Genomic DNA, 23198 nt, shown 5'->3' on the forward strand with positions numbered 1-23198 from the left:
CAGCTGGGCTGACATGTGCACAGAACCCTGAGCAGCCGCTCGGGCGTGTTGCTGAACCAGGGCCAGGGCTCTGCGGCGGGCACAGAGTGCATCCCTGCAAGATGCTTGGGAGAAAATAGAAGCTACTTCCTCTTCCCAGAACGAGAGCCAGGCTCAGAGCCCTCTCCAGTGGACCTGGCATCACCTCCCTGGGCCACCTTTGCCTTGGCCGTGCGTGCCCAGCTGTGGTCCGGGGCACCCTGGCTTTCCCCATCCCAGTCACGGCCACTGTCAAGGTGTCAGCACCCCTCCGAGCTGCTCCCTGTGCTTCCCACCTGGCTTTAAAATCTGCCCTTTCCTCGTGAGGCAGAGAAATGTGGCAATGCACTGCTGCGGCACCGGTTAGGGCTGGGTGCTCTGCCCTGCCTTGCACCCTGGGCAGGGCCAGATCCGGCTGCGGGGGCTGTACCGGGAAAGGGACAAGGTTCAGGTCCTGCAGACGCTGAGGTCAAACCCGACTCTCTGCTCTGGCAAAAGCCGGCTGTGCCCTGGGGTGCCCGTTCCCTTTGAGAAGATCTTTATTTGTGAGCTTAATTGGTGGTTTTTCACATGCATATTTATATACCTGGGGGAGAGGGAAATGCTCCCCTGGAAAACCAGCCGGGCGGCTGCGTGGGTGCTGGTGCAGCCCCGGGGTGCAGCAGGTTCCAGCTCCTTTCCTGGGGAAACACCTCCTGCTTCCCACCCCCCTGCCACGGGCCAAGGCATCTGCAGCAAGAAAGGGCCAGGCAAGCCATGTGTGGGGCCCAGAAGACCCTAAAACGAGGGATTTGGGGTTCCCCCCTCCTGGGCACAGTGGGACTTGTGCAAGGAAAGGGGTGCTACAGGATGGCGGCTGGAGTGGGACCCCCGGGCAGGGGGACGCTGGACGCACAGCGGCGGTGGGCAGACGCAGGCAGGGCCAGGTGTCACAGTGTGTTTATTGTGGGGAGAGTTTCGGTGGGCACGTACACCTCAGGTAGGGCTGGCACGCTGGGTCCTGCCTGGCAGCGGGGCCGCAGGGGGCTGCGGGCGGAGGGACCTGCTGGACATGCACAGAGGGAGACAGGAGCTGGCCAGCCCTGCCTCTGCATGTGGTGGCACTGCCTCGGCAGCATCCCGCTGGCCTGGAGCATCCCATCTGCCTTGGGGCATCCCATCCACCTTGGGGCACCCCATCCTCATCTCCCTCAGAGCATCCTGCTGGCCTCGAGCATCCCACCTGCCTCGAGCATCCCATCCTCATCTGCTTCAGAGCATCCTGCTGGCCTCGATCATCCCGTCTGCCTTGGGGCATCCCACTGGCCTCGGAGTATTGCATCCACCTCGAGCATCCCATCCTCATCTGCCTCAGAGCATCCTATCCACCTCAGAGCATCCCATCCACTTTGGAGCATCCCACTGGCCTGGGAGCACCCCAGTGTCCCGGGAGCACCCCATCCAGCCCTGGCAGTCTGGCCCTGCCTGAGCACCTCCCCGCCTGCCACCACGCTGCCGTGCCCCCCAGCCCTCCCTGCTGCAAGCCTCCAGCTCCTGCCCAGCGCCCGAGGGGGCAGAGGTACCTGTGCCCCCCTCCCCACCCCTGCCAACCCAGCCAGCGCCGCGGAGCAGGCACCCAAGGGCAAGGGGTGTCCCACCCTCCCGCCTGCATCCCTCGGGCTGCTGGAGCGGGTGGCGGTGGGAAACCAGGAGTGCCGGGGGGAAACTGAGGCCTGTGGCTTCCCCTGGCAGCGTGGCCGTGGGTCTGAGTGCCGCCCTGGGGACAATTCGAGGGGTGGGTGAACATGGTGGGCTGGGAGGGGGGCTGGCACCGGGCTGCGACCACGAGCCAGAGTGGGCTGCAGGCAGAGGGAAGGGGCTGGCGGGCGCATGCGTGTCCTTGGGCAGGAGCAGGCAGCTCTCGAGGGGAGGCTGCATGGGCAGCCTGGGCTCTGCCTCCCTGTCAGAGGCTGAGGTCCACCACCACGTGCCGGTAGACCAACGTGTTGGCCTTGAAGCTGGGGGCCAGGAGGAGCTGCACGTCGGCAGCCGGCACGTAGCGGAAAGCCCGCGGCGCCTGCACCGACAGCTCCTGAAACTTGACGAATTTCTGCTTCTCCTCTTCCCACAGGTAGACGTGGGTGAAGGAGAAGTCACTGCCCAGGGCCAGGTACTGCCGCTGCTCCACCGAGAAGGGCTGCATCACCATGGAGCCGCGGGACGGCAGCGTCTGGAGCTCGACGAAGCGCTGCCCTTCCCACCGCACCACCTTGGAGTCACCGATGTAGCGGCTGAGGCAGAGGAACTGGTCCCGCTTCACCCTGAAGTGCTTCACCATCTGCACGTCCAGCATCTCCCCCACCTCCCCCTGGGGCGCGAATTGCTTCTGCGCCCGGTTCCACTGGTAGATGACGGGGGCTTGGGAGCTGCTGGAGATGATCAGCCGGGGTTTGCCGTCGTTCTCCACGTACTCCACGTCGGTGTCGCGGTGCCAGGCGTGGAGGGCTTGGTGGGAGTAGAAGCCGTTCTGGTTGAGGCGGTAGAGGCTGGTGGAGCCCGCCTTGGAGCTGTCGGCGATGACGAAGTACCAGTCGCCTTCGATCTGGAAGGCCTCGATGTCGTTGGGCTTGCGGGTCTTCTGGCTGTCGATGTCTTGGATCTTGATGAACTTGTCCACGGCGGTGTCCCAGCGGTAGATGTAGGAGCCACCGAAGAGCTGAGCCACCACCACGTACAGCTGGTCCTGCGCCACGATGGGCTTGCATTGCACCGCCGAGTGAGCTGCCGGGCAGGACCACGTCATGCTGGCGCTGTGCCCTTCCCCAGTCACCCAAAATGGGGGTCACAACCCTGGAGGGACCCCCCCGGCCCGGATGCCTTACCAGGGATGCGGTCAAAGTCCCGCAGCTTGCGCTCCACGTAGTCCCACTTGAGGATGGCGCAGCTGCTGGCACCGGGCTGTGCCAGGGCGACGTACAGGTCGCTGGCATAGGTGAAGGGCTCAGCTGACACCGACTGGAAGGGCAGGACCTGGTGCACCACGAAGTCTGGGGGGAGAGGCAGCATTGAGGGTCCAGGTGCCTGGGAGCGGGGAGGCGAGTGGCCACGGTCGCTTACCCGTGGTGATGCACTGGAAGTCACCGAGCGCCAGGTCCCGGATCCGCTGGCCCTCGAACTGCCCGGGGCTGCTGCAGAAGGTGGCGGGGACTGTGGTGTTGGTGCTCTCCAGCCACTCCACCAGCCACTTGATCTTGCAGTCGCAGGCCAACGTGTTGCCCCGGAGGTCCCTGCCGAGGATGGCACCCAGTCACCCCCAGCACCCAGCCCGGAGTGAGCAGAGCACCCTGCCCCAACCCTGAGCACCGGGATGTCACTCTCTCCCCAACTCGGTGCCCTGGGGGTCCCTGGTGCCGCAGCAGCCTTACAGGTCGCTCAGGATGTCCAGCGGCTTGAAGAGGTCCCGGGGCAATGTCCGCAGGTTGTTGTTGGCCAAAGATCTGTGGGAAAAGAGGGGCCACGGAGGTGCCACAGCCCTGGCGCAGTGAAGGGACAAGAGCCATTGCCCGTTTCCCCCAGGAATGTGGGACCCCCCCGGTACTCACAGGTGGGTCAGGGACTTGAGCCCACGGAAAGTGCCCTTGGAGAGCGCCTGGATGTCGTTGTTCTCGATGAACCTAGGGCAGGAGGAGACAGTGGATACCTCCACCCTCCCCATGCCATCCCCATGTCCCCATCCCTGTGTCCCCATCCCCATCCCACGCACAGGTACTGAAGGTGCGAGAGGCCGGCGAAGGCGTTGTCCCCGATCAACGTGAACTTGTTGGAGTTCAGCAAGCTGCAAAGAGAGGAGGGGGTGTCAGCACCAGGGTCAAGCAGGACGGGCATGGGGGGCACTGAGATGCCCAGCCACCGGCACGGGAGACCTACAGGAACTGCAGCGAGGGGATGTGAGCGAAGGCTGCCTCTCGGATCTCCGTGAAGGCTGCGTTCACCATCGTCCTGCCGGAGAGACCGAGCCTCAGGGCTATGCAGGAGAGAGGATGGCAGCAGGGAGGGCTCCACCACCCCCGTGCCCTTCAGCACCATCCCTGCTGGCACCCAGTGCGTGCCAGTGCAGCCCCCCGCCCCGGTCACCAGGGAGGGATGCTAGGCAGGGGGCAGCTGGTGGGTGAGTGGCCCCAGCAGTGATCCCCCACACTGGGGTTGGTGCAGGGGGGACAAGGCGCTCAGCCCCACGGCAGCACCCAGGGGCTGGCACCCACCCCACGCATGCCCACGCCTTGTGGCACCCCCCAGACCGAGTGCACACGCACACACACGCATGTACACACATGCACACGCACATGTGTCCACCACACACAAGCTCGCACGCCCGTAGAAGGCTCTGGGGTATCGCCATGTCCCCAGGGACCCCCCAGCCGTGTCCCATTGGGGTTCTGGTCCGTCCCCAAGGTCATGGCAGACGGGGAGCGCGGCGGGGATGGGCTGCAGCCCTGCTCCATCCGTCACTGTCGGAGGGCTGCGTGTGCCAGACCTGCCACCACGGCAAGACAGCAGGACACAAGGAGCAGCCCCGGGGTGTCCCCAGCCCTCTCCTTCCCCCAAGATACCCCCATGCTGCCCGTACCCCACACCACCGTGCGTTTGCCCCCCGATGCAGCACAAAGGCAGAGGCTGTCCCTGCCACCCCGGGGCAGCCAGTGGCCCCCACCAGCCCTGCACCCCGTGAACATGACCTTCTCCTCGTCCCCATCCCTGTCCCCATCCCGTTCCTGGGGTACTCACAGCGAGATGACCTCAGGGGGCAGGTTCTTGGGCACAGCCTTGGAGTCCACGCAGAAGGCTGTGTCCCGGGTGCAGGAGCAGCTTGGGGGGCAAGGGGGTGGCCGGGGTGGCCGCCGACTCCCCGCCGGCAGCCAGAGCCAGGCCAAGGCGAGGAAGAGGAGGAGGAGGTGGTGGTGCATCCTCCTGCCGCGCTGCAGCTCCATCACGCCCTGGCCTGGCCCTGCTCTTTCCTCCAGAGCTGGTCCCTCTCCTGCTGTGCCCGGGAGCTGCAGCGAAGCCTTTTCGTCTTCTCCGGAGATTTCAGCGTGGAGGGGAAGTGGTGGTGGCGGCGGAAGCTGCCGGTACCCGACCTGCTGCTCCGCAGAGCACCATGGCCCTGTGCTGCGGGAGGGAGGGAGGGAGGGATGGAGAGAGGGAGGGATGGAGGGAGGGATGCAGCTGAGTGACAGCACGAGCATCTGTGCGGACGCGTGTCCTCACCAGCGTGCGGGTGTGCAAACACGGGGGTGCACACTGGGACGGGGATGGGGAGTGGGATATGGCCACTGGGAGCTGAGTGCTCTCGGGGTGCAGAGGGATGGGGGAACAGGAGGGTACCCGCAGCGGGTTGCAGGGGTGATGCCGCCGCGGCTCTCCCGCCCCGCTGCTTCGCCTGGGTGTCCGTGCTGCAGTGCTGCCCGCGCCAGCTCCCTGCCTGGCCTGGCAGCACGCACTGCCGGGTGGTGGGAGGTGCTGGGTGCCCATCTGTCCCGTCCCGTCCCAGGCACGGTGCTCCCGGCCAACAATGAGCCCAGCCAGCTCCTTCCCCACGCTACGGGGGGGCCGCAGCTGCCCGTGCATGGGGCTGCAGGGACTGGGGTTGCAGCACGCCCAGTGATGCGTGCTAAGGGTGCTGGGTCCTCGGCCAGAGCCTGGGGTTGGGTGCGGAGGGCGGGCAAGCTCTGCCTGCCCACTGTTTGCCTTGGCACCCCCCTGCGCTGCCAGCCAAATGCTGGGAAAGGGCCCTTGGAGGTTTTTTACCCCCTCCCCGGCTCCTCTCCAGGCTCAGCAAACAGCACAAGTGGCACCTTGGCAGCCAGGGTGGTGGCACCAGCCTCCTCACACCCATCCAGAGCCCTATAAATCCCCCCCAGCTCCAGCTGGCAAAGGGACAGGAGCTGCACGACGAGGGAGGGCGAGATGGACGGCAGCTCCAAAGAGGCGCTGATGGAGGAGGCACCCCCGGTAAGGAGCACCCATCACCCAGCCTGGGGAGCCAGTGCGGGGCTGAGCACCGGCTGCCTTCCCCAGCCCTGTGCTGGCAGCTCAGCTGGGTGCTTCCCTGTGTCCCCAGAGGTACACGGACCCTCCCCACCTGCCCTGCGTCCCCCACCAGCTCAGGAGCCTCCTGATCATGGTGGTGATGGTGATGGTCCTCATGGTGGTCACGGTCGCCTTCCTTCTGCTGGGGCTGCACATCACCGAGACGCACGCCGAAACGGTGGGGCAGCGCCGGGGCGGGGGGACCCACGGTGCCACCGGCTCCGGTGATGGGTTTGGGAATGGCACTGGTCAACGGTGTTTTGCAGGGATGGGGTTTAGACCCCACAAAGCTCCCTGACCCCCCTCTGCCTGGCAGGTCTTGGGAATGACCATCCATGGCCTGGAAGGTGATGGGACCCCCCAGCACCTCTCCATGAACAAGAAGGAAAGGACTGGGATGTTCGCCGTGCGGGATGGGCTCAACGCCTCTGCCATGGTGGTGTACGACTACGGGAAGGTGCGGGGGCAGCCCCAGGGACCAGGTGGGCGGTGGGAATGGGGACGGGGCTGAGCTGATCCCAGTCTGTCCGCAAACAGCTGCTGGTCAGCTACAGGTCCTGGAGTCACCGCGCCTGCTACATCACCAGCATGGACAAGGACAACATCCCGGGGCTTGATGCCGTCACCGAGACCTTCCAGCGCCGGCAGGTGAGTGTTGGCCACTGTCCTGGGATGTCCTGGGCATCTGGGGCTGCTGGATTTGCGGCAAGCATCCACTGAAGGGGTGGCTACTGGCAGCCAGGGCTGGTAGCCCTCCTCCATTCTCTCTCCTGCAGGCTGAGATGATGGAGGCTGGGGACAACGCTGTGCCCCTGGCCGACCGCTCCATCCTGGGCACCACCGTGAACGTCCTCTGCAGCACCGTCCCTGTCTACTGGGCGTAGCGCTGGCGGGGGTTGGCTCCCGGGGGGTGGACAGCGAGATGGGGATGTCACCGTCCCCATGCTCCCCATGGTGCCTTCCAGCTGGGATGCCCGCATGACGGTGCCTGGGCATCTCTCCTCTTCCTCGGCTGCATCCTGCGTGTGTCCCCGGGGCAGCCGCCCCACTGTCGGGGTGCTCCATCCACTCAGCACCACGGCTTTCCCACGGCGCTTCCAATAAACAAGTGGGATTTGCTTTGGGATTCACGCTTCTGTCTGCAAAGTAAAGCCTGTGCCCCCCCTTCCCAGTGCTGCCCCCTCCTCCCAGTGCTGCCCTCGTCCTCCCCCGGCACTGGCCAAGCAGCCCTTCCCGGGGTGCGGGGGGTGGCAGCGCGGTGCCCTGGGGATGTTTCCCTGGGTAGATGCATCCATTGTGTCCATATTCTCATGGAAGGACCAGTCCAGCCCCAGCCAAGGAGCACCCACTCCCCAGGGCAGCAGTACCCCCCCCAAACATCACACATCGAGCCCTGGGGCTGCATGGCCGGTGCGTCCCCCCCCACTGCACCCTCCCAGTTTGCACGGGGGCAGGACAAGGTGGCGGGAGCACCCTCTCCACTCCCGGCTGGCGGGCACAGCCAGCCCTGGCACCTCTGCGGGGTCTGGGCCACTCCTGCGGGAAGGGTCCCCGTCCTTGTTCCCTCCTTGCACAGTCAGGGACAGAGGAACCGTGTGCCACAGCCCCGCTGAGCAGCCAGGGCACCCACGGGCACCACGATCCGCTCGCTCCTGGCTCCCCTCCATGCCCACACATCCCCGTCCCTGGCAGCTCCCCCTCCTCTGCCCCAGAGCAGCCGGGAGCATCCTCAGGGTGCACCTCCGAGCGCTGCACCGGAGAATGGGGCATCATCGGGGCTGGGGGGGAGAAAAGAGACCCCGGGAGGACCCAACCAGCCCCCCAGGAGCACAGAGGTGCTGGGCAGCGTGATTTAACCCCTCGGCAGGTACCAGCTTAGGGTCGTCCCTGCGGCCACCCAAAATCCCCGGTCTGGCCATGTCCATGTGTCACCCTGGCACAGAGTGGGGCCGAGGAGTGTCGGAGAGCAAACAGCAGGAGCCACTCCAGGGTCCCTCCCATGGTCCTCGACACCCTGGGACAGGAAGCAGCTTGCAACATGGGGGGCACACCCTCACCCCGCACCCAGCTGCCAGCATCTGGATTCCCAGCAGTCCCAGGGGTGGCCGGAGAGGTCCCAGCCTGAGCCCAACCACGGGAGAGACTCATGTCCAGGCAGGACGGAGGCACAGGGGTGTCACAGGGGTATCACCCTGCCCTGCCCATTGCACCACTCAGGGGGGACACACACCAGAGCTGGGAACCTCCTCACCCTGAGCAAATCCACACCGCGGGCAGCCCCAAAAGCCACAGTGCTGGCAACATGAGCCCCCGCGCTGCCCGAGCATCCTTGGACCCTGATTGTGGAGCACCCAGCCTGGCCCCGGCCCAGGGACATGTCCCCATCCCATGGTGACCCCGATCCTGCCCCAGCCTTGCCGTTTGCGGAAAGCTTTGATGTCCTGCTCACACTTTGCCCACTTCGAGCAGCTCCAGGTGCCCGAGCTGGCGAAGGGACACGGGCACCAAGCCAGGTCTTGCCTTGGCTGCGGTCGTTGCCGGATGCTCCATTCTGGAGGGCAGCTCCAACCCACGCAGGAGGGTTTGCTTTGGCCCCGACACCTCGCTCCTGGGCAGCAGAGAGGACCCCGTGCCCGGGAACAAGTGCCCTTAGAGCCTCTTGACCAGCGGGTTCCCAGGGCACTCCAGCCCCGGGGAAGGCGGTGGGCAAACAGGAGTGAAGTGGATCGCACGCCAGAGCCCGATTGCGCACCAGGACCACGAGCCCGTTCACAAGGGCCACCCCGATCCCCACCCTGGCACCTTGGTATAAAGCCCTCTGCCCTGTCTGCTGCGGGGCGGCCCAGCTGGGAGGAGGAAGAGGAGGAGGAGGGGAGGCAGCAGCCATGGAGAGCAGCATGAAGCAGGTGGTGGTCGAAGAGCCGCTGGTGAGTCCCTGTGACCCGCAGAGGGGTGGCACGGTCGCACTGGGAGTGCCCCTGTGCCTGGCAGAGATGCTCGGCACTGGGTTTTACCCACTTTATGCCAGCAAGGCACCGGTGCACGTGTGATGGAGGAAGAACACAAAGGATGCTGCGTGCCCAGAGCTCTGGGGCAGCGGGATGGGAGCAGCTCCCCAGGGCGAGACCACCCCCAGCCTCCCCTCTCCTTCTCCCTCACCCCATCTCTCCACCTTTCCCGTGCCCGCAGGACCCGGAGAAGGGCTGCTGCTCCCAGGGCTGCTGCAAGCCGGGCTGCTGCTGCTGGCCCTGCGTGGCTTGCTGCTCCAAATGTGCCCGGTGCTGCATGCCCCGGTGCTGCAAATGCCCCAGCTGCCCCGGCTGCGGGTGCATCAAGCGTTCCCTCTGCTTCGTGCCTCGCCTGCTCTGCTACCTGCCCCGCAAGCTGCTCAGCTGCCACCGCCTCAAGTGCCTCCTCCTCGTCGTGGTGGTGGTGGTCCTGCTGGTGGTCATCATCGCCGGCGCCCTGCTGATGTGGCTGCGGGCCGACCAGCGGCACGCCGACGCCGTAAGTAGGGACCCCCCCCGCCAGGGGAAAGGGCTGCAGCAGGTGGTGGGCAAGCTTCACCCCCCACCCCGCGCTCCCCCAGGTCTTACGGATGGGGCTGTGGAGAGCTCCGGCTTGGGAAGAGGATGTGGCCACTTTCTACCTGGATGGTGGGGATGGAAATCCAGCCATGGTCGTCTATGATTATAAGAACGTGAGCGGGGAGCCCTGCGTGGCTGGGGGGGACGGGGAGGGAGTGGTGGGACCGAGCTGATGCTGGTCTGTCTGCAAACAGCTGCTGGTGAGCTACAGATCCCGGCTGCAGCATGCCTGCTACGTCACCCGCATGGACAAGGACAACATCCCGGGGCTGGACGCCGTCACCGAGACCTTCCGGTGCTGGCAGGTGAGCACTGGGCTCATGGCGATGTCCTGGGCATGGTGCCTGGTGGATCCCTCCCTCCCTGATGAAGAATTGGGGTGCAGCATCACTCCGCTGCTGCCTCGTTTTCCCTTCTCTCCCCTCCCCAGGCTGAGAAGAGGCTCGCCGTGCCCATGGCTGCCCGCTCCCTCCTGGGCACCACAGCAGGCATCCTCTGCAGCACTGTCCCTGTCTACTGGGCTTAGCCTTGCCGGGTGAGTGCAAAGGGTCCCAGTGCCCACAGGTGTGGGCAAGGGGCTGCCAGGGAAGGCTGGGGGGATCCCCACACACCCAACAGCACCCTCACGGTGCCAGGTTTTGCCTTCCAGCATCCCCAATGGCCACAGCGTTGCCACAGCCCCTTCATCCCTCCTGGAGCATCACCGACACCTCTGCAGCTGCACCCACCAGCAGCTCCTCACCCTAATTTCAGGAGTCACCAGCACCCACACGATGCCGTGAGGCCAAGCACGAGGTTGAGGAGTTGGGGTTGGCATTGGAGGGGCCCAGTGGGGGCTCCGCTTTGACACGTGGCACCACGTCCCTGCTGCAACCGTGGTGCTGGGGGGGCTGGGGGCAGTGCGTGGGTGGGGGGGTGGGTGTCTGCCTGGGCGAGCGCCGCGCTGTGCCGGGGGACAGCTGGTTTGTCACTTCAGTCTTCTCAGCTTCGCCAAACCCAAGTGCAAAAACGAGCTTAAAAAAACATGACATTTAAAGAAAGAAAATTCTCTGTTCCAGTTCTTCGCTCCCTGCTTCGCCCGGCTGCCGGCAGCTCCCAGCTTCCTTCCCCTTAAAAATGTATTTAGGGGCTCTGAGCAGTGTTTAGGTGAATTTCTGATGCAACCACAGCCTGAGGGGCTCACGGGAGGGACCCCCCGAGCATCACTGGGCACCGGGGCACGGGACCAACCTGAGCTGCTCCCTCCTCCTGCCAGAGCATCCCGGGAAATGTGTCTGTCCCCTCCCCACCCTGCAGAACTGAATCAAGGATAAGGGGAAGAATCAGGTTTTGGAGCTATTCCTGGCGACAGCCTCTGTCGAACCATCATCGGACACTGCCCAAGAACCGGGATTATCAAGACTGGGATTATTAGGACTGGGATTATTAGGACTGGGATTATTAGGACCGGGATTATTAGGACTGGCATTATTAAGACTGGGATTATTAGGACCAGGATGCTGGCATTATTAGGATAAGGCATTATTAGGACTGGGATGCTGCCCCAGGGCCGAGCATCCAGGGCAGAGGGGGGAGCGTGGAGCAGTGCAGCCTCAGTCACCCCCCCGGGACAGGAGCCCGCCAGCAGCGCAGCTGCCTCCCGCCGGCACCGCGGCAGTCCCGGGGTGGGGGCCACGAGCACCCCGCCGCCCCCCGCTGCTGGATCCAGCCCCCACTCCTGGATCCAGCCCCCGCTCCTGGATCCAGCCCCCGCTCCTGGATCCAGCCCTGCTCCTGGCAGCCGGGGAAGCAGCTCCCCACCGGGAGAGCGCAGCTGTGGCTGGCCGGGATACGGGGCGCCTGTCCAGCACCTCCTGCAACTCCGGGGCGCCCACCCCCAAACCCTCGCCCTCCCCCAGGCCAGCTGCACGGATGAGCACAAGGCACGGTGCGATTTTTATTCGGAAGGCTCCCGGGCTGACCAGCCAGCCTGTGGCACCAGCATCCTCGGGGTGCAGCAGATGGCAGGGGGTGTGCCGAGCTTTGCACGGGCTCAGCGCCTCCGCCACCGGCTCAACCTCCCGGCCCCGTGCCGGAGCAGCTGAAGACGAGTTGTCAGAATTTTGGCAGGACCCCGACGTCCTTGTGCAATAATCCCAGCGTCCCCGTTTCTCCAGCCCGCGCGGGCGGGGGCAGGCGAGGTTTGCGGAGGGTGAGCGCTGCGGGTGCTGCATCCCGGGGGGACCAGGAGCACCCTGATGTGGAAGTGGGGGGGGTGTCAGCCCCCATAGCCAGCAGAGGTGTTGTCGGGGCGGGGGGCTGGGGTGCTCGCCCTTCCTGGGGGCAGGCAGGTGGCCTCGCACTGCTCCCGGCTCTCGAAGCGGTTGCGGCTGCCGCCGCAGCCGCCGTACCAGAAGAGCGAGCAGCGGCCGGGCTGGTGGCCCTCGAAGAACCATTTGGGCGAGAAGGAGTGGCAGGGCCCCGTGTCCGGTGCCTCCAGGCAGGCGGCTGCAAGGTGGGTGGCACGGCATGCTGGCGGCACAGCCGGAGTGCACGGCGTGGTTGCGTGCCGGCAAACGCCAGCACGGAGCTGGCAGCCCTGCTCACCAGTCACCCCCTCCCCAAAGACACCCAGTTCCCCCCTCGCGTGCTCCTCACCCTGTGTCACATTGCTCTTGCCCACACCGGCTCCGTCGGGACCTGGCCAGGATGGGCACAGCATCAGCCGAGTGGCAGCACCGAAACCACAGCCGTGAGCCCTGCCCGGGCTGGGGGCACCCCCTGGCCCCCCCAGTCCCTAAAGGGTGCCCACCCTTGCCTACCTGGGTCCACACAGGTGCGGATGCAGTCCTGCTCGCTGCCGAAGCGGTTGGCGTTGCCCCCGCAGCCCCCGTACCAGAAGCGCTCACAGGACCCCGTCTCCCACCGGTGGTACCACATCACGGAGAAGCGGGCGCAGGCGCTGCCAGGGTCCTTGCCCAGGGTGCACGGTCCAGGGACAGCCGCAGCCCTCCGGCCCTTGCCAGGGCCGGGGGGTGTCATGAGTATCCCAGTTTGGGGTACGGCCGCGACACCGGGGGTCCTGGGAGGGGAAATCAGAGCAAACCCCCCCAGTACGTGCTGGGGGAAAAGGACCCCCTCCCTGGGAAGAGGAGGTGCAGCCCCACAGCCCCCCGACTCAAATCGCGGGGGACCAGGGGATGCGCACGCAGGGGGTGGCCCCGGTGCCGCTCACTCACTGCGCGGGGGTCCCCAGGGGACGCTCGTTGGTCCTGGCACCGGGGGGCTGCAGCTCCCGGGGGCACCCCGGGGCGCTGGGGTGCCGGCTGCTCTCCGCTGCAAAACAGAAGTGATGGCAGAGGCGTGACGGAGGTGCCGGCAAGGAGGTTTGGGGGATCAAAGCCTCCTCCCTCCGGAGCAGCCGAGGATGGGACCCAGAGATGCTCCAGCCCCCCCAGATCGCCCCAGCACCGCTCACCCCGCAGCCTCCTGAGGAAGCCCAGCGCCGTCCTCTCCGCGTACCCCATCTCTGGTGGGTGGATGGAACCCAGGCGCAGGGAATGGTACCGCCACGCTGGCAGCGCCGCGGGCACCGCTTCCTCCAGCCTCTCCGTCCCGGCTCGCCCCAGGGAGAGCACCAAGACGCCGAAATCCTCGCACTGGGCGAAGGGGGCCAGCGCCTGCCGTGCCTCCTGGTCCCACAGCACCGTGGTCCCTGTTCCCACCATGAAGAGGACACGGAGCCGGTCACCGGAGCTCTGCGGGAAGGCGTGCTGGAGGGTCCATGCCACTGTGCCGCTGGCGGATGCCGCAGCCGCCCTGGGCACCAACGCGAGGCGGAGGCGCTCCTGGAGCTGCTCCCTGGAGCGGGACAGCCCGAAGGGGACCTCGGCCAAACCCTGCCCAGGGGCAGAGGGGCCCGTCAGCACCAGGGCGATGCGGGTGCCACGCTGTGCCGGATCTGGCCCCGTGAGCTGCAGGTGCCCCAGGAGGAGGTGGAAGAGGTCGCCGACGGCCTCCAGCCTCTCCGCCAACATCGCCGGGGCTGCGTTGTCCACCACCAAAGCCAGATCCACATCCAGTGGGTCAGGGGACGGCATGGCTGCGGCACAGCCCTCGGGGTGGCAGAGGTCTGGGCATGGGGAGAGATTGAGGCTGAGCTCTGGAGCCGGTGGGCACCCATCCCCGGTGCCGCCCTGGGGCTGCCTACCGAAGCAGAGGATGCAGGGCAGCACGGCATCCTGCAGCACCGCTGCGTCCCCAGCCGGCTCCGCCGCAGACAGCTGGACCACTTGGAAGAGGCTGTTGACCTGGGCGGGGAGGCAGAGCCGGTGGGGGGGGGATGAGGGCTGGGGCAGGGGGGTGCAGGGACCAGGCTGAGAAACCACCAGCCCCATAGCTGACCTGGAAAGCCCGCACCACCTCGGGCAGCGGGCTGAAGGTGACCACCACCGGCACGATGCCCAGGGCTTCGTACTGCAGAGCAACTTCCCCAATGCCCCCCAGGTCCTGGCTCTGGCCGCTGGTGATGAAGAGGACCACCTTCCTGCCCAGGGTGGCCGGCCGGACCCTCTTGAGCACGTGGTGCCCCACGAAGCGCATGGCAGCAGCCAACCGGCCGCGCCGGGATGAGCGGGTGGGTGAGAGGCGGCGGAGGTGCCCCAGCAGCGCGGTCCCACTCCCCACCTCCCCGGCACGCAGCAGGTAGGTGGGGGTGCCCGCATAGGCCAGCATGGCCACCCGGGCCCCCGCTGGGCAGCCCACCGGGGAGACCTGCACGTCCTGCAGCAGCAGGGCCAGCAGCTCCTTCATGCGGGAGAAGAGGGCTGGTGGCACCATGGATGAGCTTTCCAGCACCAGGACCAGCTCGGTGGGGAAGAGCGGGCAGGAGGGCGAGGTGGTGACTGCAGGGGGATGGTGGCATCTCAGGGGCTGCCAGAAAACCCCCTGCCCTGTGCCATCCCATGCTTATGGTACCCGTGCCCACCCCCTCCGGGCATCCTCCAGGCACACATCCATCGGCCATGCCCTCGCCATCCAGCCATCCTTCTGTCCCCGCCACCACGGTCCCCACGGAGCCGGTCCCCTCCCTGCCATCCCCACCGCTGTCCCAGGCTCTCACCGCAGCTCCGGCGGATGAAATCCTTGAGCTCGCAAAGCTGGAGGGATGCACGAAGCAGCCTCAGTCCCAACTCTCCCACCCAGCTCTTCCCAGCAAAACCAGCACAGCTTGCTGGGACCAAGCAGCTCCTTCATGTCCCCTGAGGTCACCCCTCAAGGTGACCCCAGCCCCAGCCAGCCCCACATCCCGTACCGTGGCGGGGGGAATGCCCGGCGAGCCCTTGGGGCCCTGGAGCAGCAAGAGAGGAGAGAAATTAAGAGGAAATATGAACAGGGAACACGTCCCCGCGCACCGGGGCTGGTCGCAGGCAGAAACGTGGAAGAATAAAGGGAATTTTTGCAGGGAGTCACCATCTCTCCCGGAGGTCCCGCGCTGCCGCGGCTGCCCGCTTCTCCTCTGCTCCCAGTGTGGCCCTGGAAAACCCCAGGGAGCTGAGCGGGTGGGCACGGCGGGGGGCAGCGGGGATGGGGGTGTGCCATACTCACCCTGCGCCCAGGCAGCCCTCGTGTGCCCTTGTCCCCTGGGGCTCCTCTCTCGCCCCCGTCACCCTGGGGGGACACTCGGAGGGAGCCGATCCCGTCCTTCCCAACACCCCACAGCGCAGACAGGCTGACCCCAGAGGGGTCTCCATGCCCCTTCCAGACCCCCCCACCCTTCTCACCTGAGCCCCGGGGTATCCCGGCAGACCCGAGCGCCCTGGGGGAAGCAGCACACGTGAGCGGAGCTGGGACCCCCGGCAGCCCCACGGGCAGGGATGGAGCTTTGCCCCACAGTTGTCCCACCCGCCTCCATCCCTGCTCGGTGCTGCCAGTACCTTGGCACCCTTCCTCCCCAGAGCACCTCTCCGGTCACACCCATTCTCTCCCTGGGAAGGGAGAAAAACCCCAAAGCAGATTATTGTAGGACCTACACAAACACCCTTCTTCCCACAGCTTCCTTGGCCACAGCTTTTCCACGCCGTGGCCACAGGGACAGAGCCTTACCAGGGCACCTTTGGGTCCCCGCGGTCCCACGCTCCCCTTCCTGCCCTCGGCTCCTGCCTGCCCCTGGAAGAGGAAGCGGGGCTCAGGCTGGGGGTGCACAGGGAGGGGGGCAGCAAAATGCCATGCCGTGGTACCACTCACCTTCTCTCCTTTGGGGCCGGCTGGGCCAGCTGCTCCCTGCGAGCCCTCGGCTCCGGGCGGACCCTGGTGAAAGGCAAAGGTGGATCAAGGATGTCAAGGAGGATCCGTGGGGTGGGCATCCACCAGCACCCACCAGGGACCCTGGCACAGGGAGGGGGATGGCACCTGAAGTCCTCTACTCCCCGGGAGGCCAGTGACACCTTTCGTCCCCCGCAGCCCTGGCAGCCCCTGCAAAGGGAGAGCGGAGGGGGCAGCAGGGATGCCCCCCCGGGGGTCCCTGTGCTGGCGGGTCCACCCTGGCCTCACCTGGGCACCACCATAGCCCTTCTGTCCCCCGGGGCCAGGGCTGCCACGGTTCCCCTTCTTGCCCTGCGAGGAGATGGGATGGCTCAGGCTCCAGCGGGGAGATGTCCCCTTGGTCCCTGGGGCAGATGGGTGCCCATGTCCCCAAGCCCTACCTGTGCTCCCTGCTGCCCTTTCTGGCATGAGGTCTGCAGCGAGAGGCACCATCAGCAGCTGCATCCCCAGCCTGGGGACACATGGCACAAGGGACATTTGGCACGGACCCCCGTGCCCCCCTCGTGGCACTTACCGGGTGAGCGGGGGGACCTGGGGGCCCCGCTGGCCCCGGGGGACCATCCTGGCCAGGGTCTCCCTGGAAATCACAGGTGTTGGGAGGGAAGCAGAGCTCCTGGCTGTCCTCCTCCACATCCCATCCCCAAAAGGGTCCTGCAGACCGGCTGCTCCACCACTGCCACCCGGCATCCACCAGCACCATCCCGGCCCCCTGCCAACACTTACCTGGGGACCCCCCTCTCCCCTCCACCCTGGGGCACCGGGCTCGGGGCTTGTCCTCCCGGGTGGCCCCTGGGGAGCAGAGAAGGGGGTCAGCGAGCCCCCCAGCACCATGAGGAGCCCAGGCGCTGCCAGCCCACTACTCACCACCTCACCACAGGAGCCTGGGGGTCCCTTCTCCCCCCGGGCACCCCGGGAGCCTTTGTGCCCCTAAGTGAAGGCAGGAGGAAGGGATTTAGTAAGGAGGCGGCGGGCGAAGGAGGCGGCGGGCGAAGGAGGCAACGCTTGGCCGTGCAGTGCCGTACCTGCCTCCCCCGGGACCCCTTCTCTCCGGGGCAGCCAGGGGCCCCCGCTTCACCCTGGGGAGGAGAGAGGAGGCTGTGCCGGTGCCCATGCCCAGTCCCGCTGTGCCAGGATGGAGGGGTGGTTGCACCAGCTGGTAATGCCCCACCGCACGGCTCACCTGCTCCCCGTCCACACCATCGTAGCCGGCTTCTCCAGGAGATCCCTGCAGGGAGGTGGCATGGTCTGATGCCAGGTTATATGGCACAGGGTGGAATAGCCAGGTCCCAGCTTTGCCCCATTCCCCCCAGCACCCCGGGCCATCCCACCCCTCCATCCATCATGACAATCTCCTATTCCCCCTCCCAATTCCTCTCTTCTCTGCCTGTCCTCGAGGTCTCCCCGCCGCTGCCAGCTGTCCATGGCCTCGGCTGCCATCAGTGCCCGCAGGAGCCGTGGGATAAAGCCCAAGGCAGGGATGTACCTGCTCGCCAGGGTGACCCATGAAGCCCTGCAAGGAGACAGAGGAGAGCAGCTGGGGAGCAGTGGGCACCTGCACTGCGGGACGGAGCCACACCGAGCTGGCACAGCCCCTCACCTTTGGTCCACACTGTCCCGGGCATCCCTGCATCCCTCGGCTGCCATGGAGACCCCGTGGGCCCTGCTCCCCCTGCATGCGGGAGGACAGAGGGGGCTGTCAGAGGCAATGTGGTGACGGGGGTCCCCTCTCCCCCGGGCCACCCTCTCCCACCCCCGGGGGTCCCATGGCCAACTCACGCTGTGTCCATGCTCGCCCTCGTCTCCGGCACGCCCCTTGCTGCCTGTCGCCCCCTGAGGACAGAGAGACCCTGGGAGCTGCAGCCGTGACCCCCCCAGCCCGATGGCGGACCCCGGGCTGGGAGCCAGCGTGGCTGGGCTGCGTTCCCAGCTGGGGGAGGAAGGGCTTGAACGGAGCGAGGGCTCGAGCTGAGCTGAGCTCCCAGGGCTCCACTCGGCCCTGGGAAAGGGATCTGGGGCTGTGCATGCAGCAGGGGGGTGCAATTCCCCCAGTGAGACCCCTCCTCGCCTCCTGGGCCTCAGTTTCCCCCTGCTTTGCTCAGTGCTTTGGCACCATGGCAGCAGCATCAAGGGGGGCACGGCCCAGCCTCGAGGTTTGCTCTGGGCGATGCAGAGCCCCAGCATCCGTCCCAGCAGGGAGGGCTGGGAAGGATGAGGCAGGGGGGCTTGGGGAAACATGTCTTCAATGGGAAGGTCTAAGCCCTGCTCCGGGGAGTCTGCAGGGCTGGGCATCCCTCCCGCATCCCTCCACTCCCCCAGCCCCTTACCTTGCCCCCCCGGGGGCCACTGGGACCTCGTGGACCGGGCAGCCCCACACAGGTGCAAGGACACGTCTGGCAGCACGTCCGCTCTGCCAGGGACAGCTGCAGGGAGAGGGGGTGGCATCCGCTCTCAGAGCCTGCAGGACGCCCATCGCCCACCCCACCGCTGCCCATCCTCACCAGCTCCTGCGCCACGTGCCCGCCAGCCTCCGGCATGTCCACGGCGAGCTGCTGCCCACTGCCCAGCCACCGCCCGAACTCCACCTGCTGCAGGTCCCCCAGCCCCGTGGCGTTGTTCACCGCCACCATCACCAGCAGGTCAGCCTGGTCTGGAGGGAACAGGGTGCTGGGGGGTGTCACACTGCGCTGGGGTGGCCCCCGGTCCCCACCAGCTTTTCCCACTCATCTGACCCCCACGCAGCCATCGCTGCCCCACCTTGCAGCCACGCTGACGTTGCCACCTCCTTCATCTTCCCCACATCATCATCCAGCCCATCTGTGAACACCAGCAGCACCTGGGCAAGGAGAGGGGGAGTGGATGCTCTGCAGCAGCCCCCCAGCAGCGGGAGCACCTGGCATCCCCCAGCTTCACAGGGAGCGACGGGCATGGCTGTGCTGGTGCTTTACCTTGGCATCGGCCGTCTGCCGTGCCAGAGTGCCGAGGAAGGTCTGCAGGGCGGGCTGGTTGAAGTAGGAGCGCTGGAAGGCATGTGCCCGTGCCAGGCGTTGCAGGACATCTGGCCAGGGCTCCTGCAGCCGCTCCTGGAAGATGGTGTCCCAGTCCCGCTGGGTGCTCTGCAGGCTGAGGCTCAGCCCCAGCGGGCTGCAAGTGAGGTGGTCCAGGGCAGCCACGTCCCGCAGGACCCGCTCCAGGTAGGGCTGCAGGTTGGACTGCTGGTAGTCAGTGACGTCCAGGGCCACCAACACGTGGAGGGTGCACGGTCCTGGGGTGCAGAGAGCGGAGAACCAATGGGGCCACGTGGGCTGGAGCATGGCATCCCCCACGGGGTCGTGCATGCCCCGCGATGGGACACATCCCTGGCACGGCCGTGCCCAGGGTCACCCTCACTCACCCGCCTGCTGGCTCTGGATCCCTGCGGCTGTGAGCACCAGTAGAGCCACGGGGAAGCAGCCCCTGCCCAGCCCCATGGCCCCGGCGTGGCACGGCTCGGCAGGACACCGCGGCCACCGGCGGCGAAGCGGCTCCTCCTGCGCCTGGCACCTGCAAGGCGTGAAGGCAGGGCTGGCAGCGACCGGCAGCGCCGAGAGCCGAGCACCTGCCCCGGGGAGGCGACGGGCCCAGAGCTGCCTCCGGCTCTCCATCCATCACTGCTGACAGGTCAGCGTGGAGCGCAGCCCAGCCCGGGCCACTGCGGCCGGCCGAGCTGAGCCAGCGCCGGCCTCATCCTGCCCGTCGGCTTGGCCGCTCGCAGGCGGCGCTGGGCGCGTTTCACTCCCCAGGGCTGCGGGCGATCGCTGCCGGAGAGCTGTGGGGCAGCTGGGGAGGGTGCAGGGGCAACGCGGGGCAGGACACAGCGGTGCTGAGCTCCTGATGGAGCTGAACCGCTCCTGGCAGGGTGTTGGGACGGGTGCTGCCAGGACACCCGTGCAGCCCACCACCTCCTCGGCTCGGCTGTTGGGGCTGCGCCTTGGGCAGCACACGGTGGACATGCAGCTTTTCCAAGGGTTTTGGGGATGCCCTTTGGAGCTGGCGTGACAACCGTCCCCCCACCACCTCCAAGGGGGCACGGAGCGACACTCTGAGGATGGGGCTGGGATCCCTGGTGCCCATCCTGCCGCACTGCTTTGCCGGTGAGCCAGACACGACCCATCCCACAGCCCGGCTGCATGGCCGGGGAAGAGGGGAGAGGGCGGCCGGAGCCCAGACCCCTTTGGGAATCAGCAAAGTGAGGGACCAAAGCCCGTGGTAGGAGCCAAACCTGCGGCATCGCCACGATCCCGCGGCGACAGCTTGGGGATGGGGGATACCCCCTTACCTCTCCTGCGCCTTCGCCGGTGCGGGGGGTCACGGTGCGCAGCGCTGGCCGGTGCCGCTGACCGCGGGCGGCAGGAGCTGGCCGCCGGCGTGGGAGGGTGTGAGTTCGGGGACTTATTTATTCCAGGGCTCGAGAAAACATCAGATGTCCGACACGTCAGGGGAAGCTGCCTCGAAGCCAGGGAAGAGGCTCCCGGTCTCCGTGGGGCTGGCCCTGCCGGAGCAGGCAGCTGCCTGCCGTGGGGCACAGGCCACGGCACGCCACGGCCACCACCGCGTCCTGGGAAGGTGCGAGGAGCTCGGGGGGCAGGAGACCACCGACGGTCGAGGGAGTAGCTTGGAAAACCACATCTGGGAGGGAGCTGGGTTCCGGGGAGCGAGCGCCAGTGTGCGAAAGCCAGGCTGCTGCGGGAAGGGAGGGGGGGAAAAACCTCAACTGAGAGCCCCGGGTCCCCGGAGCTCATATCAGGGTGGAAACCAGCGGCCAGATCCTGACATAATGGATTTACATCATCCGGGGACTCAGCCCTCAAACATCCTTCCCAGCAGAGGGATGGAAACAGAAAGTATTTCAAGCCCGGCTTGTTTTTCACGGGAGAGCTGTTTGTTTTCCCGGGACAGCAGCAAGAGGTCGGAGATGATTTAGGCGGTTGCTCCGCGTGTTCCCATCGCCCGGCTGCGCCCCGCGACGTGTGGGCTGGGGACGGCGCGGGGAAGCGGAGCGAGACCAGTTTTGGGGTTTATTTATTCGCTCGAAGGGGAAAGGTTTATGGGATGTAGGTTTTGCAACTCCGGGTCAAGTGGCAAAACACATCCCGGAGGTGATCTGCTGCTGGGGGAGGAAAAGAACAACCCGAGATAAGGCGTGAAGGAGGTTTCCCCACGATCCACCGTGGCTGGTGGGAACGAGCCAGGCCCTGACCGTGGGAGGTCCCTGGAAGCAAAAGGGAAAGAGGATATTTGGAGGGGGGGGTGAGTGGGCAGGGGAGGGAGCAGAGCCCGGATGCCTGTGTGCATCCAGCGTGTCCCCGAGGCAGTGGCGGCACACGGCGACGCTGAACACTTCAAAACTCGAAAAATAATGTTAATGCCAGTTAGGATGAATGTTTTAAGGGCTGTGTTTCTCTGGGAGCAGGGGGAGCGGGAGATGCTGCACGGGACAATGAGCCGGGAGCTGGAGGGGGCCCCGCTCAGCCCCTTGTCCCCACTGCGATGTAGGTGGGGGGCAATGCAAGGGGGCAAGGGATGGGCAAGGGGGCAAGGGAGAAGGGCCCCCCCCTGCACGGGCAAAGCAAGGCTGAACTCGGAGCTCTATCTAGTGGCGAGTGGGTGGCTGGATCCCGCTTCCTTCCGTGGGCTGGGGACGCCCACATCCTGGCTTTGGGGGGACACAGCCGCCCCCAGTTGTGCACCAGCTCCCCAGGGTGGACAGCTGGGAGCTGGCAGAGGGCAGCGAGCGAGGCCGCATCCCTCAGAGCACCGTGGGCATGTCGTGTCCTGTGCCCATCACCGTCCCAGCAGGGCTCCCACCATGCCTCCAGGTGCCCGGGGTGCCCAGACGTGGGCTGGCTGCGGAGGTGGGTGGCCCACGGGGACCTCACCGTGACGGGCTCTGCTGAAGTGGCAGAGCTTTGACAGCAGGTGTCACTCACAGACCTCGGCGCACACGCGTGCACACACGTGCACACACGCTTGCACATGCGGCCACGCGGCCCAGCCAGGGCTGCCAGCTGCCTCTTCGCTGCCTTGCTGTCTGGGCACCCTCCAGCCACCCTGGGGTGCTCGCCCCACTGCAGGGTGCTCATCTGCCCTCCCTGGGGTACTCGCCCAGCTCCTAAAGTGCTCACCCCACCCTCCGCAGGGTGCTCACCCAGCTCCTGGCAGGCCTGTGACCCACGCTCTGGGTGCCTCGGGGTTCAGGGCTGCTTTTGGGGTCGGGGAGGGAAGGCAGACGGAGCACTGACCCCACGCTCCCATGGCATCCCAGAGTGGGGAGCTCCTGGCTGAAGGTGGGATCTGGTGATGCTTCCCTGGGGGATGTGCAGGGTGCGGGCAGCTTCTCAGCTCCTGCTCTGTGGCCTGGAGCTCACCCGTGTTTGGAAGGGTGCGTGGGCTGGGGATGCTGCTGCCTCCTCCTCCTCCTGCTCTGCAAAGGCTTGGGAGTTTTGGGAAGCGGGGTGCAGGATATGGGATACAGGAGCAGGGTGGCAGGACTGGGGGTCCAGGACCAGGAGTTACAGGGCGCGGTGCTCAGGAATGCAGTAGTGGGGTTGGGGGATACGGGATGGGGATGTGGGGTGCAAGACCAGGACATGGGGGTGCGGGAGGGGGTGTAGAACTGGGAGATGTGGCCTGGGGTAGCGGGCTGGGAATGTGGGTGCAGGAGCAGGGCCGTGGGGTGCAGGAGCAGAGGTTGTGGGGTTCAGGACCAGGGGCTGGGGTGCTCAGGAGGGGATGTAGGACCGGAGTTGGGGGATATAGATGGGCCAGGGCGGGCAGGATCAGTGCTGAGGGATACGGGACGGGGACGGGGAGGGGCAGGATCGATCCCGGAGGATATGGGAAGGTACCGGGGATCGCGGGACGGGACGAGGGGGGCACGACCGGGACCAGGGCGTGCAGGACCGGGTCCGTGGGCTGTGGGCTGGAGGTTGAGGAGGGGGGGCAAGAGCGGGGGCTGGCGGGCCGGGTCCCCGACAGCGGCGCGGCCCCACCGCCCCCCCGGCGCTGGCCCCGCTCCCAGCCCTGCGCCCGGGGCTGCAGGGGCCGAGCTCCGCGCTTGAACCCGCCCCCGCCAGATCTCATTTCCCTAGGAAAAAAAAAAAAAAAAAAAGTAAAAAAAAAGGGAGAGAGAGAGGGGAAAAAAAAAAAAAAAAGGAGCGAAGAAGGGAAGGAAAGAGGGGAAGAGAG

General features: G+C 66.5%; 4 protein-coding genes across 4 annotated transcripts; 2 read left to right on the forward strand and 2 right to left on the reverse strand.

The window, feature by feature from the left end:
* Positions 1 to 1960: 1960 nt before the first annotated feature.
* LGI3 (leucine rich repeat LGI family member 3) lies at positions 1961 to 4985 on the reverse strand. The gene is made up of 8 exons (XM_086628091.1): positions 4783 to 4985; positions 3925 to 3996; positions 3761 to 3832; positions 3600 to 3671; positions 3423 to 3494; positions 3115 to 3284; positions 2880 to 3044; positions 1961 to 2778 (listed from the first exon to the last, which is right to left on the reverse strand). The coding sequence occupies exons 1-8, from the start codon at positions 4983 to 4985 to the stop codon at positions 1961 to 1963; spliced, it is 1644 nt and encodes a 547-aa protein (XP_086484217.1).
* Positions 4986 to 5961: 976 nt separating this feature from the next.
* Positions 5962 to 6968, forward strand: SFTPC (surfactant protein C). Its single transcript, XM_086628189.1, has 5 exons — positions 5962 to 6006; positions 6116 to 6262; positions 6401 to 6541; positions 6622 to 6732; positions 6861 to 6968. Exons 1-5 carry the CDS (start codon positions 5962 to 5964, stop codon positions 6966 to 6968), a joined length of 552 nt encoding a protein of 183 aa, XP_086484315.1.
* A 2001-nt stretch (positions 6969 to 8969) lies between these two features.
* On the forward strand, positions 8970 to 10197 carry LOC147526663 (surfactant protein C-like). Its single transcript, XM_086628190.1, has 5 exons — positions 8970 to 9011; positions 9274 to 9591; positions 9674 to 9784; positions 9866 to 9976; positions 10102 to 10197. Exons 1-5 carry the CDS (start codon positions 8970 to 8972, stop codon positions 10195 to 10197), a joined length of 678 nt encoding a protein of 225 aa, XP_086484316.1.
* Positions 10198 to 11928: 1731 nt separating this feature from the next.
* LOC104380440 (uncharacterized) lies at positions 11929 to 19441 on the reverse strand. The gene is made up of 30 exons (XM_086628187.1): positions 19366 to 19441; positions 18920 to 19236; positions 18729 to 18807; positions 18473 to 18621; positions 18299 to 18394; positions 17751 to 17804; positions 17572 to 17643; positions 17458 to 17484; positions 17155 to 17199; positions 16997 to 17050; positions 16839 to 16901; positions 16698 to 16763; positions 16489 to 16551; positions 16355 to 16387; positions 16203 to 16265; positions 16062 to 16124; positions 15897 to 15959; positions 15756 to 15818; positions 15587 to 15637; positions 15258 to 15353; positions 15123 to 15185; positions 14965 to 15000; positions 14773 to 14809; positions 14055 to 14554; positions 13861 to 13960; positions 13129 to 13782; positions 12890 to 12986; positions 12473 to 12732; positions 12309 to 12350; positions 11929 to 12158 (listed from the first exon to the last, which is right to left on the reverse strand). The coding sequence occupies exons 1-30, from the start codon at positions 19439 to 19441 to the stop codon at positions 11929 to 11931; spliced, it is 3612 nt and encodes a 1203-aa protein (XP_086484313.1).
* Positions 19442 to 23198: the final 3757 nt, after the last annotated feature.

The sequence above is a fragment of the Tauraco erythrolophus genome, chromosome 29, assembly GCF_009769465.1.
Source record: "Tauraco erythrolophus isolate bTauEry1 chromosome 29, bTauEry1.pri, whole genome shotgun sequence".
Taxonomy (NCBI): Eukaryota; Metazoa; Chordata; class Aves; order Musophagiformes; family Musophagidae; genus Tauraco; species Tauraco erythrolophus.